The 20,835-nt window shown below is 37.2% G+C and overlaps 1 protein-coding gene across 2 annotated transcripts; it reads left to right on the top strand.

Moving 5' to 3' along the window:
- The first annotated feature begins 167 nt into the window (after positions 1–167).
- zfand4 (zinc finger, AN1-type domain 4) lies at positions 168–19,031 on the top strand. Of its 2 annotated transcripts, none has more exons than XM_084392238.1 (10): positions 168–597; positions 1,798–2,098; positions 6,595–6,670; positions 7,344–7,411; positions 10,341–10,530; positions 11,648–11,795; positions 13,209–14,291; positions 15,184–15,229; positions 16,441–16,558; positions 17,988–19,031. In XM_084392238.1, the coding sequence occupies exons 2-10, from the start codon at positions 1,915–1,917 to the stop codon at positions 18,121–18,123; spliced, it is 2,049 nt and encodes a 682-aa protein (XP_084248364.1). In that variant the 5' UTR covers positions 168–597; positions 1,798–1,914; the 3' UTR covers positions 18,124–19,031. The 2 variants fall into 2 exon arrangements, with proteins under 2 accessions (XP_084248364.1, XP_084248365.1); XM_084392239.1 differs by having other exon boundaries at positions 175–348.
- Positions 19,032–20,835: the final 1,804 nt, after the last annotated feature.

Raw genomic sequence — 20,835 nt, 5'->3', positions numbered from 1 at the left:
TATACGTTGAAAATGGAACCAGATACAGTCACAAATTGTGTTGTTTGACGCTGCCAGGGTGACCGGGGTAACATCCGGGAGATGGAAAGGGGAGTCGCGAGCATGGTCCCGCCCACTCTGCGTTACCATTGGACGAATGACTCTCTTTTTCTACAACGGCTAATGTCATTCGTTCTCCTCATTGTCAATCAAGAACATCACAATAGGCTGCCTCCTTTTCAGTTTTTTTGTATTATTTAATGGGCCTTTGAGCCTCATAACATCGGAACAAAAGCAATTGTTCCTGGCTCGAGAAAAAATAAGGAGTTGTTTTGACGTTTAGAAACGGCAAAGGTGGAGGAGGAATTGGTAAGCATCAACGGCATCCGCGAGTAGTTTGCTGGGCTGACTGTGCTGCTTTGCTAAAACTAGCTAGCCACTAAAACAGAATTAAAGCACATTTTATTATAAGTTTCTGTCGGATAACAGTTCAGAGACTGTGGAGAATCGGTCGCGTTTACCTTTAGAGGTAACTACCTAGCTTTTGGCGTGTATTGTGGCTGGGACTCTGATCCAGCTGTCCCTCCCTGCAGATCTCCTGATGATGCTGCTGTCAAGGTAAGATGGCAAATAGATGTACGAAGCGAAAAGACCGAGCTAGTCGACTGGACCTTTTGGATACTTCGTTTATTAGTCGACTCATGACGAGAATACTTTGGGAAAACATAATTTGTAGCTTTAAAGACACTTTTGTGTTGTTTAGACTAATTTTAAATAAACATTCTCATAATATCCATTGTTCAACAGAAGTAAATGGGCATAAAGTGCTTATTCAGTATTCAGTGCTATAGATAGATAGGCATATATACAAATGTTTCACACACACACACACACACACACACACACACACACACACACACACACGTATACATATAGTACCGGTCAAAAGTTTGGAAACATTACGATTAAAAAAAAAAAGTCTCTGAAGAAGAAGTCTCTTATGTTCATTAAGGCTGCATTTATTTTTATCAAAATACAGAGAGACAGTAATTTTGTGAAATATTATTACAATTTGATATTATGGTTTTCTATTTTAATGTACTTTAAGATATAATTTATTTCTGTGATGCAAAACTGAATTTTCAGCATCATTACTCCAGTCTTCAGTGTCACATGATCCTTGCTGATTTATCAATGCTGGAAACAGTTGTTCTTCTTAATATTTTTTATAACCTGTACAACTTTTTTTCAGGATTCTTTGATGAATAAATATGTAAAAAAAGAACAGCATTTATTGAAAATCAAAATATTTTGTAACAATATACAGTATCGTTCAAAAGTTTGTTTTTTTGTTGAAAGAAATTAACACTTTTATTCAGCAAGGATGTGTTTAATTTATACAAAGTGATAATAAATATTTATATTGTTAGAAAAGATTTCTATTTTCAATGAATGCTGTTCTTTTAAACTTTTTATTCATCAATGAATCCTGAAAAAATTATCACAGGTTCCAAACTGATGAAAATTCAGCTTTACATCACGGAAATAAATTATATTTTAAAGTATATTAAAATAGAAAACCATTATTTTAAATTGTAATAATATTTCACAATATTACTGTTTTTTTCCCCCCTGTATTTTTGATCAAATAAATGAAGGCTTAATGAGCATAAGAGACATCTTTCAAAAACATTAAAAACTCCAAACTTTAACAAACAGTACTATATATGTTTGTATATTCACCAGAACATTCTTAAATGCACCAAGTCACGTTTTTTGTATAAACTTTGCTAATAAAGAGATTGTGATTCTCCACAGCCCAGAGCTCCATGCATGATGTGTTCCTGCTGTGACCGAGGCAGCATCTCCGCCTTCACTCCTCCACCTTGGGCTGGGTTCATTATTGTCTCATCCTGAGCCCTGTCCTTTGCGGTAATGACTGACAAGAGAAACCCACCGTTTTTCAATGATGACAACGTAGGCGTGGTGCACTACAAGCTGCCCTTCAGCGAGACCATGGAGCTGTTCATTGAGACTTTGACAGGGACCTGCTTCCAGCTACGTGTCTCTCCATTTGAACAGGTTGTCTCAGTCAAGGCCAAGATTCAAAGATTGGAGGGTAAGCTATGTGTCCTCTCTTGATTCATTACACAGCACGATGCTTTGATATAAAGATGATGTTACACTTGTAGGTGTACACATATTATTGTAGGTTTTCTAATCCGAATGACTTCAAAAGTTTGGGTTACATGTTATGCATTACAGTATATCCACACATTCCATTCATCTGAAACAATCTTTATCCATTACAATCATCATTTATGTTCAGCTAAAGAGAAAAATGTATGCAGTGTAATAAGAAATGCACCTTAGTCTGTGGTGATTGCATAATGATTTAGAACAATTAGACAATAAATATCCACAAGTAGTTTTGAAGACGGGATTTATTCCAAGTATTCCTGGTCTGATGTTTTCATTCTGATTTAGAGCTTCAGAAGAAATTGAGTCGTTTATTAGCAACTGGCACACTCAGTAATTGCGTTTGTGATCCGCCCATGCAGTTACAGATGAAACATGTCTTAACAGTTTAACACATGAGCAATCAGAAAAGGAGAAGAGAATAAATTGATTCTCTCCCTTCTCTTGCTATCAAAAGCTGCCATTGTTATTACTCAGTAGCTAAAGTTGCTGTTCCTCTAAAGCATCATATGGCATGATTGAAAACAGCTTTGTTAGAACGAGAAAGCTAAGTATTCTTTGAATGAAGAGCTTTTATTTGTTTTGGGGGCACAGCTAGTTTGTCTCTCACGACTTGCGCGTGAGCAAACGTTGGGCTTAAAAATTTAGGACTGAGAGTGCTTCATTTATTTCATTTAGATCACCTGGTTGACTTGTAATTTTGAAATCAATGAAACAGAAAAAACATTAGTTGAAAACCGAGATGGGACATTGCCATTCTAGACAACTGTTTTGTACATCAGTGGGTATTTAAACATGCCAGTCCTAAGTAGAGGTGGTTTTCCTCCCAGGATCACTTTGATGTGTTAGACAGCACTAATTTCACCAGGTCTGCTCTCCCCTGCAGGAGTTAGCTTTATTAAAGATGAGTTTATCAGCCCTGTGGATTACAGGTGAGGAATGGCCTAGTTTTAGTTCTGCTATGTGCTTCTTTTGTGGCTAATCTTAGATTCTCTATGCTTTGCATCTGGAGCAGAAAATTCAGACTTTTTTTCTCAGAATTGCGATACATCTTGTAATTTTGACTTTTTAACTCGTTATTGCGAATTTCTATCTTGCAGTTCTGACTTGTTCTCAGAAGTTTTTGTATCTCAATTCAGATTTTTTTTCTCTCGCAATTGCTAATTTTTCTCTCACATTTCTAACTTTTGTCTCAGAATTGACCAAATATATTATCTTGCAATTCTGATTATAAATCACAATTGCGAGTTTATATTTTGCAATTCTGAGAAAAAAGGTGAGAATTATGAAATACAAACTCCCAATTGTGAGAAAAAAGTCTGAATTTTGAGATAATAGTCCCAATTTACCTTTACCGGAAACAAGCGTCCATATTAAGTCCAGTTTCGGTGTGTTGAGGAAATCCAGATTTGAATATGAAATGTTTTTTCAAATTTCTGATTAAGATTAGACACATGGAGGTTGTGTATGGTTTAAAAAGCATGACTAGGCATGTCTCTGAACAGTGGGCAAGCCGCACACTCTGACTGTCACACTCCTGTCTAGAAAACTACCCCTTCTGGGAATGGATACCAGTTTTGTGCTGCATGGGTGCGTTCTGGTGTCTTATTGCACTTTACACTCGATGGACACATCTATTCACTTAATCACAGGCCAGTGCAAAAGTCTGAAAAATTTAAGTGGTAAGCTTATCTTCATGTCCTGGTGCAACATTTGCATTCACGGTCCTAAGAATGAACGGCAATAATGACTTCTATAAAGCAATAATAAAGCAAATTTCAGGCGTTTAAGGTGCTTTCTTGTGTTGTTATTTATTTCCTGACCACTGTGATATTTGCTAGATCTGGATGTGACGTGATTGTTGGTTATTTTGTGTACACAGGGGGGCAGATCTGAGTCGTATTTGTTCTGCTGCTGTCTGAGTCACCCTGTCCCATTGCTTTTGTATAATTATTTTGTATTGATTAATTTGTTTCAGTATACACAGTTAGATGTTCCTTGGTTAAATTGGTCAGATGTGATGACTCAAACCTCTGGTTAAAGAATAATTGAACTAAATAGTTACAGTGCTATGCATAAGTGAATACACCCATGCTAAAGTTGACTAAAAAGAGGAATAAAAAATCATATTTTGGAAATTGAACTTAATGCCTTAATTTAAAAAATTAGGAAAAATCCAACCTTTAAGGACACCAATTTTCTTTGTCAATGAATAATGTATCGTAAATAAATAAATGTTCTTCCTTAAAATACATGGTGCATAAGTGTGTACACCCCTATGTTAAATTCCCATAGAGGCAGGCAGATTTTTATTTTTAAGTATTTAAAAAAATTTTTTTTTAGGATACTATGCATCCTGATAAAGTTCCCTTGGCCTTTGGAATTAAAATAGCCCCACATCATCACATAGCATTCACCATACCTAGAGATTGGCATGGTTTTATTTCAGTTAGCCTAATAGCTAGTTTGATTTGCATTGAGAGATGATCTTATGGAAAGTACCCCATGCCAATCTCTAGGTACGGTGAAGGCTATGTGATGATGTGGGGCTATTTTAATTCCAAAGGCCAAGGGAACTTTATCAGGATGCATAGTATCCTAAAAAAAATTTGTAAAATTTTTTTTACTTAAAAATAAAAATCTGCCTGCCTCTATGGGAATTTAACATAGGGGTGTACACACTTATGCACCATGTATTTTAAGGAAGAACATTTATTTATTTACGATACATTATTCATTCACAAAGAAAATTGGTGTCCTTAAAGGTTGGATTTTTCCTAATTTTTTAAATTAAGGCATTAAGTTCAATTTCCAAAATATGATTTTTTTATTCCTCTTTTTAGTCAACTTTAGCATGGGTGTATTCACTTATGCATAGCACTGTATATCAACATTTCTATAAGATTCCCCATAGTTAACAAACATTTGTTAGGTAAATAACATTAGTCATTCCACACAATTATATTAATAACCACAATTGGAGAGATAATAGTAGTTTTATTCAGCAAGGAACCATTCAATTGATGAAAAGTGACAGTAAAGACATTTATAATGCTACAAAAGATTTTTTATTTAAATAATTAAAGTTCTTTTTGATGTGACACTGAAGACTGGAGTAATGGTTGTTGAAAAATCAGCTTTGCCATAACAGGAATAAATGACATTTATATATATATATATATATAAAAAAAAATATATATATATTTTTTTATATATATATAAAGTTTTTACTGTATTTTTGAGCAAATAAATGCAGCCTTGGTGAGCATGAGACTTCTTTCAGAAACATAAAAGAAATCTTACTGGCCCCAAACATTAGTTTACATTCTGTGAATCTCATAGGGAAAAAATGACCCTGTAACGAAAGGTCAGTAATCATATACCCTTATGTTCTTCTAAATTTCTCTTTCTAATTTCTCTTAAAATGGGGATGGAAGCTGTCAAGCTCTAAAAGGGACAAAAAGCACCATAAAGTGCAGAAATAGTGGTCCACATGACTGCGTTTTTTGAAGGCAGTCTCATTGAATGGCTGTAACTCTCAAATCTAATTCCAGTACATTTAAATACAAGATGTTTTTGTGGTTTTACCACAAAATCTGTGCATTTGGTTTACAGTTGTTCACGATATGCAGTCATAAGGCCTTACAGGGATGGTTCGGAGTAAAATCAACCTAGGGTCCTTTACCTCGAGCCAAGATATGGTACATCAGCCTTTTTCTGATGTACTTACAAACTTTCCTATGCCTTGTTTTAGGAGTACAGAACCTATTTGTACTGCTGTAGAAGTTTGGTACCATTCTGGGCATTATTAGTGGGGTAATTTACGAGATACAACCTTGGATCCATTAGCGCCTGCACTAAGCCATTCGGCTGACATCTCTAAATAAGCTCTAACTTTAATAATGTTCGACCAAGGGAAAAAAGGCTTCTGTGTTTGGCTCGAGGTCATGGTGCAAAGGACCCTAGGTTGATTTTTCTCCGAACCATCCCTTTAAAAAAAGGCCTCTATATTGAACTAAAAGGACATCTTTAAGTTATCCTTGAAATCTCTGCCTGTCAAAAAAAAAAAAAAAAAAAAACGTTTGTGAGTACTCAAGGGTGTGAAAGTTCTGAATGCCACCGGACATTGATTTATACTACAAATAAGATTTCAATGGCCAGATGTTATTTTCTATGCCTTTCCTGTACTCTATTTCCCTCAAATGATTGCAGTTCAGACACATTCCATTTGGTCAACCATTAACTGCAATCAGATGTTCCCCTCATGCTCCTGTTCTATTTTAGAGTTGGTCTTTTGTTTGTTCTTTTGTCAGATGTGCTGTTAGATGCCGTAATTGCTTGTTGAATGTTTATTATAGTTTGCTTTATAAAAAGATGTCTATACATACTCATCTTACAACATCTGTTTGGTCACAGGCATCCCGGTCTCTCAGCAGCATTTGATTTGGAATGGTATGGAGCTTGAAGATGAGTACTGCTTACATGATTACAGGTGAGTTTTCAAACTGTTTTCCAGCTTTACAAAACTAGGACGTTCTGAACCCTTTCTTCTTTTGTGGTACGCAAACGGAGATGTTTTGTTGAATGTCCTAGCTGTTTTTAATTTTTTAAATGAAAGCATATTTTGACCCAGGCAGCACAAAGGTATCATAAAAGTAGTTCATATGACTCATGCTCTGTATTCGACGTCTTCTGAAGCCGTACGATAGATTTGTGTGAGGGACAGAGTAAGTTGTTTTTCGTGGAAAACCTCTCCGCCGCGGCTCGCGAATCTTATTTGCTCTTGAGCAGCTTGGACGTTCTTCAAAAAACATCTCCTTTTATGTTCCATAAAAGAAATAAAGCCATATGAAAGGGTTTGGAACAACATGAAGGTGAGTAAATAATGACAGCACTTGCATTATGGGTGAGCTATTCCTTTAAATGCAGCCACTTCTCTCGAGCAGACTGGCTCAGTCTGGAGGTCACAGATGGTGGATTTCTCAGAAATTCTTCTCAGTTAATGTTCCACATGGAGGCTTTCTGGGAAGATATTGTGTGGCTGGATGGCACTCATTGTGCTTCAAATGTTAAGTGAAGCAAATATTTATAAAGGCAGAACTGTAACGGTTTTTGGTTTGTTATGCTACTGCATGCTCTTAGGTTTCCTGTGCTTGTGTTTTCAGCATCACAGAGGGCTGCACTCTCAAGCTGGTGCTCGCCATGAGGGGAGGGCCTGTAAACACCAGACGAGGTGAGTTTCCACCGCCGACTGGGATTTTCACAGTTGCAAGTGTGTTAAACCTGTCGGTCTGAACCCCAGGTTAATGTAATCCTGATTCCTGGCTTTCACACTGTTTATAGTTATTTACCCTGGGTTAGTAACTCATCATGTGTGATTTCACACTTGTGCATTCGAAAACCCCAGATTTGCATATATTTGAGTTTAATAACATTGATCTGAAGCTCTGTCTGTGGAAATATCATAAATCTGCTCTGGTTGTCTTAACTCTATAAAGCTGTGTGTATCATATTTGAATCATTGCTTTCTAAGGCTTCTGCATCATTAACATGATCAATACCTTCCCCAAAAAATCTATCTACCCCCTGGTGGGTTATTTATGACCTTTAGGAAGTAGAAGGACTAAGAGTTGCAATGTAACGGAAGTAGAGTCAGAATTTGAGCGGGACTTGGTTCTATCCATCAGTTGTTGATTGGATGATGACAGATGATGATCTGAATGCAAACTTTTTTTTATTAGATTTAAAAAATAAATAAAATATATGCTATACTATATAATATATGCACACTCTATGTATGTGTGTGTGTGTATATATATATATATATATATATATATATATATATATATATATATATATATATATATATATATATACAGTGAGGAAAATAAGTATTTGAACACCCTGCTATTTTGCAAGTTCTCCCACTTGGAAATCATGGAGGGGTCTGAAATTGTCGTCGTAGGTGCATGTCCACTGTGAGAGACATAATCTAAAAAAAAAATCCAGAAATCACAATATATGATTTTTTAACTATTTATTTGTATGATACAGCTGCAAACAAGTATTTGAACACCTGTCTATCAGCTAGAATTCTGACCCTCAAAGATCTGTTAGTCTGCCTTTAAAATGTCCACCTCCACTCCATTTATTATCCTAAATTAGATGCACCTGTTTGAGGTCGTTAGCTGCATAAAGACACCTGTCCACCCCATACAATCAGTAAGAATCCAACTACTAACATGGCCAAGACCAAAGAGCTGTCCAAAGACACTAGAGACAAAATTGTACACCTCCACAAGGCTGGAAAGGGCTACGGGGAAATTGCCAAGCAGCTTGGTGAAAAAAGGTCCACTGTTGGAGCAATCATTAGAAAATGGAAGAAGCTAAACATGACTGTCAATCTCCCTCGGACTGGGGCTCCATGCAAGATCTCACCTCGTGGGTTCTCAATGATCCTAAGAAAGGTGAGAAATCAGCCCAGAACTACACGGGAGGAGCTGGTCAATGACCTGAAAAGAGCTGGGACCACCGTTTCCAAGGTTACTGTTGGTAATACACTAAGACGTCATGGTTTGAAATCATGCATGGCACGGAAGGTTCCCCTGCTTAAACCAGCACATGTCAAGGCCCGTCTTAAGTTTGCCAATGACCATTTGGATGATCCAGAGGAGATCATGGGAGAAAGTCATGTGGTCAGATGAGACCAAAATAGAACTTTTTGGTCATAATTCCACTAAACGTGTTTGGAGAAAGAAGAATGATGAGTACCATCCCAAGAACACCATCCCTACTGTGAAGCATGGGGGTGGTAGCATCATGCTTTGGGGGTGTTTTTCTGCACATGGGACAGGGCGACTGCACTGTATTAAGGAGAGGATGACCGGGGCCATGTATTGCGAGATTTTGGGAACAGCCTCCTTCCCTCAGTTAGAGCATTGAAGATGGGTCGAGGCTGGGTCTTCCAACATGACAATGACCCGAAGCACACAGCCAGGATAACCAAGGAGTGGCTCTGTAAGAAGCATGTCAAGGTTCTGGCGTGGCCTAGCCAGTCTCCAGACCTAAACCCAATAGAGAATCTTTGGAGGGAGCTCAAACTCCGTGTTTCTCAGCGACAGCCCAGAAACCTGACTGATCTAGAGAAGATCTGTATGGAGGAGTGGGCCAAAATCCCTCCTGCAGTGTGTGCAAACCTGATGAAAAACTACAGGAAACATTTGACCTCTGTAATTGCAAACAAAGGCTACTGTACCAAATATTAACATTGATTTTCTCAGGTGTTCAAATACTTATTTGCAGCTGTATCATACAAATAAATAGTTAAAAAATCATACATTGTGATTTCTGGATTTAATTTTTTTTGAGATTATGTCTCTCACAGTGGACATGCACCCCTCCATGATTTCTAAGTGGGAGAACTTGCAAAATAGCAGGGTGTTCAAATACTTATTTTCCTCACTATATATATATATATTTTTTTTTTATAACTTGGTTTTATTTATTTTTTGGCACTGAAACTACCACAAATAAAAATAAAAAATGTGTACAAAAAGTTGCTTCAAAGGTCATAAAAGATCATAAAAGCCTGATATATCAATTATGGTAAACATACATGTGCAAAATATATTTAATGTTTAATCTAATAAATATATTTATTGATATATATTATTTGATTTGATTTTTCAGTTTCTAATCTTCTATTCTCTACTATGTTTTTCTTTTAACAATTTATTTGAATGTCAGGATTTAAAGAGTTAATCTTTAAAAATATACTACAAATACATTAGTCTATTCAACACTCAAGTTAATGTGTTTGCAATCGCTGTTCAGCACTGTATTCCTAAGATGCTGAAATAAAAAGCAACGCAGAAAAGTAACGCAAATCACATGAGTATTTAATGAGGTAACCACTGAAATAGTTCATGAATGGCTTTGGAAAGTCTTGACAAGTGCTACTGCAGTACAGGCCTGCAACAGTTCCGTGAAAGCTGGGTTTGTTGCCACTTTCTAATCCTTCCTTTGTGCCACTATACAATGGTTTTAAGGTCAAAAACAAAAGCTGCTCATTACCATTCCAGGAGGTGTGCAGGCACACAGTTAGTTAACAATCTGATATTGATTAGTGTGACCTGCATCCTGTTTCTTCTCGTTACCTGCAGTGACAGTGACAGATGACTCGGCGAGGGATATCGCTGACTGCCTTGATGCAGGGAGAGAGGAGATGTGGGAAAAGTCTCTGCCTAATAAACAGGTCACCTTCCTGGTGTACCGTGAGGGAGATCAGCTCAATTTCTTCCGAGTGGTGGATAGGGGAGATGGAACGCTCACACCTGTGTCTGAATCATTGAGGTCAGTTCAAAAGAAGAGAAGTTACTTGCCAAGAGGAACACACTGAACTCTGGTTCCCTTTTTTTGATGAAAGCAGATGTTTCCGAACTATGGTTTTCCTGTGTCATGTTGTTTTACTAATGAAGACATGTATCAGCATTTACTGGCAAACTTCACAGTCTGTTAAGTCTGCATAATTAGCATCGCCAAATGAACTTCCAAAAATAATTTCCCCAAAATAATAATTTAAAGTTCCCCTTTTTCAAATACTACCTTTCATGCAGTGCGTAATATGGCTGCTTGTGGATGTAAAAGGTCTGTAAAGTTTTAAAGATCAAAGTGCACGACAAATAAAGTTATATGTCTCCTAAAAGAAACGAAACGAGTCGTTAGTAATTCCAGTCTCACTTCCTGTTACATACCTACGTAACGTCAAGTCAAGTCACCTTTATTTATATAGCGCTTTTTACAAAACAGATTGTTTCAAAGCAGCTTTACAGTGATAACAGGAAAATAATGCAACACATTTTGTTTCTGCTGTACAGCAGTATTTATTAAATTGTTTATTAAATTATAAAAATTATGAATTTAGTTCATTTATATACAGTATATAAAGCTGCTCTAGAGAAAAAAAGTGATGTCATAATCCAGCTCAGTTCAGTTCTCATATAATGGTGTCAACGCAGGCAGATCAATAATATTGTTGAATATTAAGTCCTCAACTAAGCAAGCCAAAAGCCAAAGGTGACAAATATTTCAAATATAGGTATTCAAATGCTGAGGAAGCCTCCGGAGCTGAAATTCAGATATGATAATAGGCGTTTAGTTTCCAACATGCGCTGTAAGTGGTAGACCAATCATATCAGACTAGGCCATCTGACCAATCAGAGCAAAGTAGGCTCACAGAAAGGAGAGGTTTAGAGAGACTAAACCAGACTCTTTGAGAAATGAGGTCATGTACAATGTATATTATAAGAAAATGCTGTTGATACATGTAAACCTATTGTAGGAGACCTCCAAAACAAAATAAGGAACCTTTAAAATAGCATAATAGGGGCACTTTAATAAAACTGTAAAATGTAATCTTTTGCAAATCTCAAACAACCTAAGAGTTCCTCCTTGTATGTGCTTGTTTCAGCGGTGCCTCGGTACACAATGTGTACACGGAGGAGGAGGAAGAATCAGAGAGTGCATCTTCAGAACAGCAGACTCTGGAGAACTCCATCACAATGAGCAAGATGAAGCTGCTCAAGGCCAAGATGGAGAATATGAACCTTAACAAAAAGGTAACAAAATATACGGACTAGAAGTGCTATTCATCTTTCTTTTTTCCTCCTCCACATATTCTAGCAATATTATTTTATCATGAAGTGCATGAACCTTCTTACTGTCGAGCACATCTGATTAGATTCGTCAGTGGAGAAGTATGGATGTGCGCGCAGTTCTCCAGCTGGCTTGAGGGAATGTCGCCCATCCCACGCTGTGTCTGATTAACTGGCGCAGTAATAACCACAAGCTCAGCAGATTGGCATATGAAGTTAATTATTCACATTTAAATATGCATAGTTGTCAGTAGACATGTCTTAGTCGCAGATATGTGTTTTTATCTGTCTAGGAAACCTTTGCTGTTATTGCTTACACTCTTACCATAGTTGATCAGTTTGCATGTTTATGTACTGTATGCATTGCTCCTGCCAACATCATAGAAATGTTTTGATGTATTAAGGTGTAACATGAAGCACGGTTTAATTGGTTACAGTTACAAACAATATCGCAGCTTGACACATTAATTAGGATTCAACTGATGTGCTATTTAGTTTTTCAACATGATTAAATGTGTGTACAAAAATAATTCAGAGCTATTTTTTTTTAACAATAATTTATTAATATTTTATAAATAAACTAATTATTTATTTATTTTTACAGTTTTGAGTCATTTTGTAAAGCTATTTTTGCAACAATGCCAGACTTCAAATGATATATTTTGGATTAAGATATATTTGGTTTACCAAGTTCCAAAAGTGTTTTTTATTACAGATTCCACAGGATTATCCAATAATAGTCATTACCACAGTTATTATAATATGAACTATTTTTAGGGATGCACAATATATTTGTACCATCTTGGTTATCAGTTCATTTTTCTTTTTTTAATACAGTTTTTATTTACGGTATTGGATATTTAATTGTGCATGCTCATGTCACCTACTTTTACATTGAGATTACCTTTGCTATCATCTAACCTTAAAAAAACACTAATAATTTAATAACGCTCTTAAATGTAGTCTTTAGCAAATCTCAAAATGAACATGCATTTTCATACCGTACATTATAATGTTGTGCTGCATAAATTCACAAATACCATTTACAGCAGTTGATTTTCGTTTTTAGTGTTTCATTTTTAATTTATTTAGACAAAACTATAAATATTATACATTTAATATCTGCCACTGTTTATTGACCATAACTAAAAATCTGTATTGCCTAGAATTTTAATGATGCATTGCGAATTTGTTCATTAAATTACTTTGTCTCATTAATTAAATTAGATATATTTTTTCCGTGGTTCACTCCGCTATATAAGATTTTGGTCATACCGCCCAGAATCCTGATCAGAAAGGAATGCTATCAGATCTTCTCTGTTTATGTGCTTTCTTTGTCATGATATGTATGTGATTGTTTTCTTGTGTCTTTGTCAGCCCAAGAAGACTGCTAAATTAAAAGTCAGACCTCCAGTGGGTCCGCGGCCCTGCAGCGGTTCGTTTGGCTCTGCCCGACACCACCGAATGTTTCGTGTCCTTCCTCAGATAGGCCACGCCTCGTCAACGCATCTACCTCCGATCGGAAATCAGCAGCAGCCTGCAGTTTCATCCCCTGCTGCTGGCACCTCCCGCCAACCATTCGCATCTCTCTCAAGTCCCACTTCCTCAAGCCGCGCTCATCCTTCCTCTGCAGCTTCAGGCATATATATGCTTCAGGCTGAGGAACCGTGGGATAATCCGGTGCCCAGGAAGATCAGACTCCCTCCCAAAGTGTCCAGATTGGATATGAGAGGGCCTAAAGTCATGCGAGACTGCGTGTACCCACCTGTATCTCTTCTGTCCAGCCCTGGAGTTCAGGATGAGGTGGATCTCCAGAATGACATACTAACGGTAACCGAGAACTCTGCTGTAATGGAGCCGCCCAAAGCTGTTCCCTTCAATCTTCCTGAGCCCCTGAGCCTGGACGTGTCCTCTCAGCGTGAGCAAGGTCTGAACTCTATAACTCTGCCGGAACCCAACACCGCAGCTCCTCTTCTTTCCCAAGCCATCAACTCAAACTGGAGGCTGGGATCCCAACCTGACCTACACTTCGCCGGTGACTCCCTAGCTCCTCCTCACATACCGCAACACTTTGAGTTTACGGGTTCCGCCATGCAGCCCAGTCCAACACATGCTCTCCTCAGAACCAGCAACAGCCCGTCGCTTCCGGTCGGCTCCCCCTCACGGACCACATCTGTATGTGGGCTCAAAGTCGACAAGCGCTCAGAGGTGATTTCCAAAAGCGAGGCCCGAGATATTACAAAGATGGCCAATAAAGCAACTAAAGAGCCATTGGGCACGATGAGCAACGCAGAGCTTCTGGCCTCCCTGGCGGGCGGCGGAGGTCAAGAGGCCTTGGCTGGACCGTATTCTCTGGGCAGGTTATGCGCTACAGCCGCCCCCCTACCAACCAACATCCATCTGTTGCAGGAAGACCTGCTGAGAAGGATCTCCCCCCTACAGAGAACAGCTGGCTACACGGTGAGTTTGCAACCTTGACTTCTGCTTCTGCTTTTACAGATCTCCCCTTTTAAACTGCTGTTGTTCATTTGATCTCAGTTGGTTGCAAGGAGAAACGATGTTTGCTTTAACTCAATATTACATGTGAATGCTGTCATGAAAATTTATGCTACTAATAGAGACTGTGTCCTGTCACGAAAAGACGCTTACTGCACATTATAAAGCGTGATTCATTCGTTTAGGCATTTCAGCTAATGAGAATAACGCTATATCAAGCTCACGAGCGCTTTATAATGCAAAATCTTGTCGAAATTGGTATAGAGGATTGTGAAATTGTAGTATCTAAACTTTTGATATCATAACAACCTTATATCCAGCTAAATAAATTTGATATATAGGTTATCAGTATCGTATAAGGTTTTGTCATATCATATTGTCAGGTCATATCGTGTTTATACTATGTTAAATAATCGTGATTACAATATTGACCAAAGTAAGTGAGCAATTTTACAAGCAATTTTGCAACTTGACACATTAGTTAACTGATGTGCTATATTTTATTTAACAGTTTTGTTCAAACGTGACGTGTGTGTGTGTGTACATTAAGAATTCAGAGCTATCCATTTGAATAATTTATTAATATTAGTATATTTAAATAATTTATATTTTAATTTTATTTGATTCATTTGTTGTAAAATGAATTACTTTAACTCAAAATGACATGCAAATGCTGTCGAGCAAATTAGTACTACTAGTAGACCGTGTATCCTGTCACGAAAGACGCTTGCTGCACATTGTACACCATGCAAGACAGATTACAAGTGCGATTCATTAGTTTTGGCATTTCAACTAATGAGAATAGTGCTGCAACAATCTCACAAACGCTTTATCACACAAAATCTTGTCGTTGCAGCCGTCAAGCTCATCAAGCGGCCTCTCCAGTTCAATAAAGAGATTAGGTGAGTGGCTTGACTTAAACAGTGTGCTGTTCATGTGAAACGAACCATTCAGAACACCATCTTACAGTGCTGCCCCATGTCACTGAGAAACTTTTTGTTGTTGAGAGTAATGCATTCGTGGCAAGTCTTGGCCATTTGTTACACTTTTTCCACTCTTCACTGCTTCATTTTTACGCCTGTCTTCCTCAGGATTGTGAAACCCATTTGTAAATGCACAGTCCACTGCTTTATTGTCATGCTGCATATGTCACTTGTTTGGGAAACTTCTGAGTTCATAGCTGCCTTCGTCCTAGCTCAGTACGAGTGTTCAACTTGGATTGAGCTTGTGATTTAGGGGGGCAGTATTTTGGAAAATACTCGATACCCTACCGTTCATTCAGATTGATTTTACAGGATGCATTAAATAGATGAGAAGTGACAGTAAAGACACTTATTATTATGTCACAACTCTTTTCAAGATTAAGAAAATAAGAAATGGTTCTTGAGCAGCAAATCAGCATATCGGTCGATGAATTCATCTGAACACTATATCTGTCTATCTTTAATTATCATTTCCTGGAGGTCAGGAGGTGTATTTTAAATGAGCGCAGCCTGTCAGGCTTTTAAATATTCACCATCATAAAGAGCAGAGCATAACAGCTGACTGAAATCACGAAACAGGACATGAACACCACAACTCAGTCGCATAGATAAATATTCACATGATCACATGTTTACAAAAGCATGCATGCATGCAAAACACACAAAATAGAAGCACATCTTCACTCAGACGTTTGATGCGTAGAGAGACTTCCTGCGTGATTGTGCACTTAGGAGCCTGGATGGTGGTTTTGCAACAGGTGGTGCTGATACATTTGGGAAATGTTCCCTGACATTTTACCGCCAGTGCTTCAGAGCATCTGACTGGTCTGTCACATCTCAGATTGTCACTGGCTCGAAAATGCAACAGTGATGGCAAATAACAGAATAGATAGACCAGCAAGTACATGACTGGAAATCCAATCTCACGCCCCAGTGCTTGGTACGATTTTGTCACATTGTGGGTCTTTCTGTAGATTCTTATCGTTGTGACTTGCGTAGAAATAAACAGGGAGGTTTTGAAGGTACATGGGTAGTTTTTTTCCCCTTTGAATCCATATTTTATTGGTGTTGAAATTGTCTCTCTTGTTCAATTCCTGTCATTGTCTGTGTATGTGGAAATGTTGTTTTAGGCACTTCAACACATCACTTGCCCCCGGTGAAGGCTCCCACTGGAACAAAGAAAAAGAGTTCAAAGCACTGCTTCCTGTGTGGGAAGAAGACTGGTTTAGCCACCAGCTATGAATGCAGGTACAGTGCATTCTCTCTACGTATCCCTCAGTATGAGTTTTTTTTTCTTTTCTTTACAAGAGGGTAGTTAATGTGTATCTGCAATCTAAAACGGAGGTATGCACTTCATTTTGAGCGTTTGCACTTGACAAGACCGAGCTATTTCTGTTCAGAGGTGACAGTAGTTCTCATAAATGTCATGCATCATTATTGCAGATAACACCATCTGTGACTTCAGTTTCTCTATGTTGACCTAAAGGTTTGAATGAGGCAAAGTCTTATGTGATGCATCTTTGCAAAGGTCTAATTAGAAAGCTGTGCTTGTTATTCTCTCCTGCGCCGTATAGAATCCATCCAGCTAAACTGATTAATAATTAAAAAGAGCTTTCTTTTCAACCTGACTGATTTGTTTGTTCATAGCAGGGCCGTAATCACCATAAACACTGAAAGGGACACATCCCCCAATATTTAGTTTGGTGGTAGGCCTAGGTTTATTCTTAAATTATTATATTTTAGAATGACTTCTTACTTGTCCTGCTGTACATACATACATACATACATACATATAATATAATATAATATAATATATATATACACACATAGGCACTTAAATTTCCATATTTCCATTTCAAATAAATGCTGTTTATTTGAATTTTCTAGTCATCAAAGAATCCTGAGAAAATAATTGTCGCAGTTTCCACAGAAATATGTCAGCAACTGTTTATTATTAACACTTATAATAATAATTAGTATCAGTCAGCATCAGGGCTCGACATTAAGCCATGTTATGTGCTTTATTTTTTATTTTTTTCTGTGGTGTAGCCTAAATGTAATTTATTCTGAAGCAATATTCCCATCAGTGTTCTATTAGTTCTTACTTAAATCAGCATATTTGTGATATTTGCCTTCTTAAATCGATTTCCAGGGCATTTTTGTAATTTATGTGTTATTATAATGCTCAGCTTTCATGTAATTTTTTTTTATTTGATCAATAAATTCAACACTATAGGGTGGTTACCAATTAATTTATATATATTTATACTATATATCGTAATCTAGATTACATATAATCAGCACTGAATATATATATTCATACTAATATTTATATTTATACTATATATTGTATAGAAACTTAAGCATTATTTTGTCAAGATGCTGGGTTTATAAGAAAAATAAGACATGGTCTTCTAAAAATAAAGATGCATGATCTCTGTGTGGGAAGTTTAGAAACAATTCCATTTGGTCCCTCTTTGAGCTTTGTTCTGTATAGTTTTCTAACAGCTTTAGTTCCATTCTGAAAATCAATGAACATCCGATCCGGATGGACTCCAAACACCATTTATTCAGCTCTGAGGAAGTGCATTTTCTCTCACATCTTAGAAAAAGCATTGGTTTGGAATGGTGTCTGATTAATGCAGTTCTCATAAAGATATGCTTATTTTTGTCTAAGGTGTGGCAACATCTTCTGTTCCGTGCACCGCTACTCAGAGACCCACGACTGCACCTACGACTACAAAAGCGCAGGCCGGCGCTTTCTACAGGAGACCAACCCCATCATAAGTGCACCAAAGCTGCCCAAAATATGAAGGCACTGCTTGGGTGAGAGAAAAAGAGACATGATATCCATCAACTATTAAAAGAGTGAAAATCCTTGATCACCAATCTGTGCTTTTATCACCATGTTTTCTTAAAAATATAGTAGTTTAATCAAAACAAAAGGGAAAAACAGTGCTCGCTCATTAGCCGTTGCCTTGGAAAACACACCTATGTTTGCTGTCTGTAAATTACTTCATACTTCACAAAAAAATAAATAATACAAAACCCTGCATGTAAATAGTTTTTAAAAAACATTTCTACCGTACAAACAAACTTTTAAAAATAAGTCAAATACTTTTAAATAAGCAAAATACACAACTACGTATATCTATTTGCATATGTTTTTCTGTGTTTCTTTTTTTTAAATAGAACCAACAATCACTTTTCATGACAAGTCTTGCAGAGATGCACTTTAGTAATGAAAATATCTCTTGTGGAGATTAGGTTCTGTATTGGGGTTGGGGGGGGTGACAGTGTGCTTGAACTATGTGCCGTTTGTTTTTTGTAAGTTTCCTATTAGAACTTTCTTATATTTCTGACACATTACTCCTCTGTCCAGTAGCACTCTACCGAACACCTCTTATCATGGAAAATGCCAAGCACTGCATACTCGTGTTATAAAAAGACTGTTCAACCTTGATTCACTTTGAATATGAAGTATATATAGGCTCAATAAGCCGTACACACTACACTATGCAGTTTGACCATGTAGCATTCTAAACCAACTTTATAAGGGCTTGGCATGATAAGATGTGAACAATTGACTGGTTGCCATGATGAACGATCCTTTTTGTACCTTAGTAATTAAAAAGCTGCTCAGAAGGCAGCTGTTGTTATTTGCATTTTTCTGTAATTGTCAGTTGATGAGCCTAATAAAATATCCTTGTGTTTCCTTTGATTTTTTTTTTCTTCACTGTATTGAGTTCTGTTGTGTTTTTATCTACTGTATCTTTCATGCCTTCTTAACATTGCATTGAGGTGTTTGTTTTTGTTGCATTTGCTCTACTAGATGTACTAGAATGAGTATATTACTATTATAGTACTATATTATAGTATAGTACTATTACTTTGACATACTTGTGATCATACTTCTACAAGTATGAGCCCATTTAGATGAGTACAGTTTCTTGGCTGAGTAGCTAAACCACTTCTGAACTACTTAAAGCTGTCCTATTATGATTTTTTACATTTTCAACTTTTACTGCGTAATGTGGCTGTTTGAGCATGAAAAAGATCTGTAAAGTTACAAAGCAAAAAGTCCACTCCAAAGGGAGTTATATCAGTGCGCACTGTTTCTAAACTCCCTGAAACGCCTTGATTGTAGTCTTGAGTTTTCACATGGAAAGTACACGTCACAGTATCCCTAATTTAAATAATTCCCACACAAAGGCCTGGTTGAGTTGCGTTTGTAGTGTTTTGAAACTCACAGTTATGATAAGGGGCGTGACATTTCCGAAACACTTGAAGCGGTTGACCAATCACAACACACTGGTCCAGCCGACCAATCAGAGCACATTGCTCTTTCAGAAGGCGGGGCTTCATAAAGACAGGAACTAAACAGAGCGTTACTGACTGACTGGAAGGAGAGGTGCTGCAACAATCTATGTGAAAATAATGTTGTTTCACACTAAAGTATGAAAACCTATTCTAGTAGAGCCCAAAAAGAAACGTAAGGCTTTGAAAAAGGGCATAATAGGTCCCCTTTAAAAAAAAAAAATTATACTTTTTTTTTTTTTATAATCTACAATTTCAGGAATAACCTCAATTTGGAGTCCTAAACTAAAAAAAAAAAAAAAAAGACTAATTTGTGCAGCAAACAGATGGTGTTAGAATGGTTCATGCAGTTCTTCAGCTGAATTATGCGACACTAAATGAAAGGAAACAGGCGTTGCTCAAAGCAGAATGCGAAAGCTGTGGTATTTGTGTAGGAGCTTTTATTAGTTACACATTTTTATTTTACAATTCTGTGCTATTTCAAAAGAAATCACCTCCTTTAAGTACAGTATCACGCCATAGAAGAAAACAGATCTCATTTCCAAATGAATTTCTTGTGTTTCTCTTAGTCCAGTAGCCCTTTAAGGAAACATGCATCTTTTAATACAAGAATATCAAGAGGAACTTGTTTTACAGGTTGAGTTTTACACCTTACATGACACATCCACACACACACAAACGTTTTACGTTTAAGTGGGTCATTAATTCTAGTGGCCGAATTGTTCAACTTTATTCATGCATGTACTATTCATAACCACAAGTATTACAAAACGATGAATCAAAGCATGTTTAGGCAATGCTCTGAGTCTGATCACAAAACAGCTTTTAGCTGTTCTCTCCTCTATCATGACACATAGATCAGCTGTTGTGTTTCTCCAGAAGAGGCAAGGAGGAGCAGGGCACAGCACACCCAACCCTCTTTATTATAGTCTTTATCCACTTTGATAATGATGAAAAAAGGAGCATCTTTGAATCCTGTTCATAAACAAAAAACAACAACAATGTGAACTCACACCCAGTGCACCACTGTAATAATGAAATCACTGTATGGAGTCATGAGCCTCAGACAATGAGAGGAGAAAAACAAAGGAATCATCACCTCCTCCTCTAGCACACAAAAAAAGTTCAATTTCTTATATCTGAATATGAATATACGGGTAATCAATGAACCCACATCACCGCATCAGCTGTGTATATAATTTATTTGA

The sequence above is a fragment of the Rutilus rutilus genome (genome assembly GCF_951802725.1).
Source record: "Rutilus rutilus genome assembly, chromosome: 20".
Lineage (NCBI taxonomy): Eukaryota > Metazoa > Chordata > Actinopteri > Cypriniformes > Leuciscidae > Rutilus > Rutilus rutilus.
Note: the sequence above shows the minus strand (reverse complement) of the source record. Positions and strands in the feature narration are given on the sequence as shown.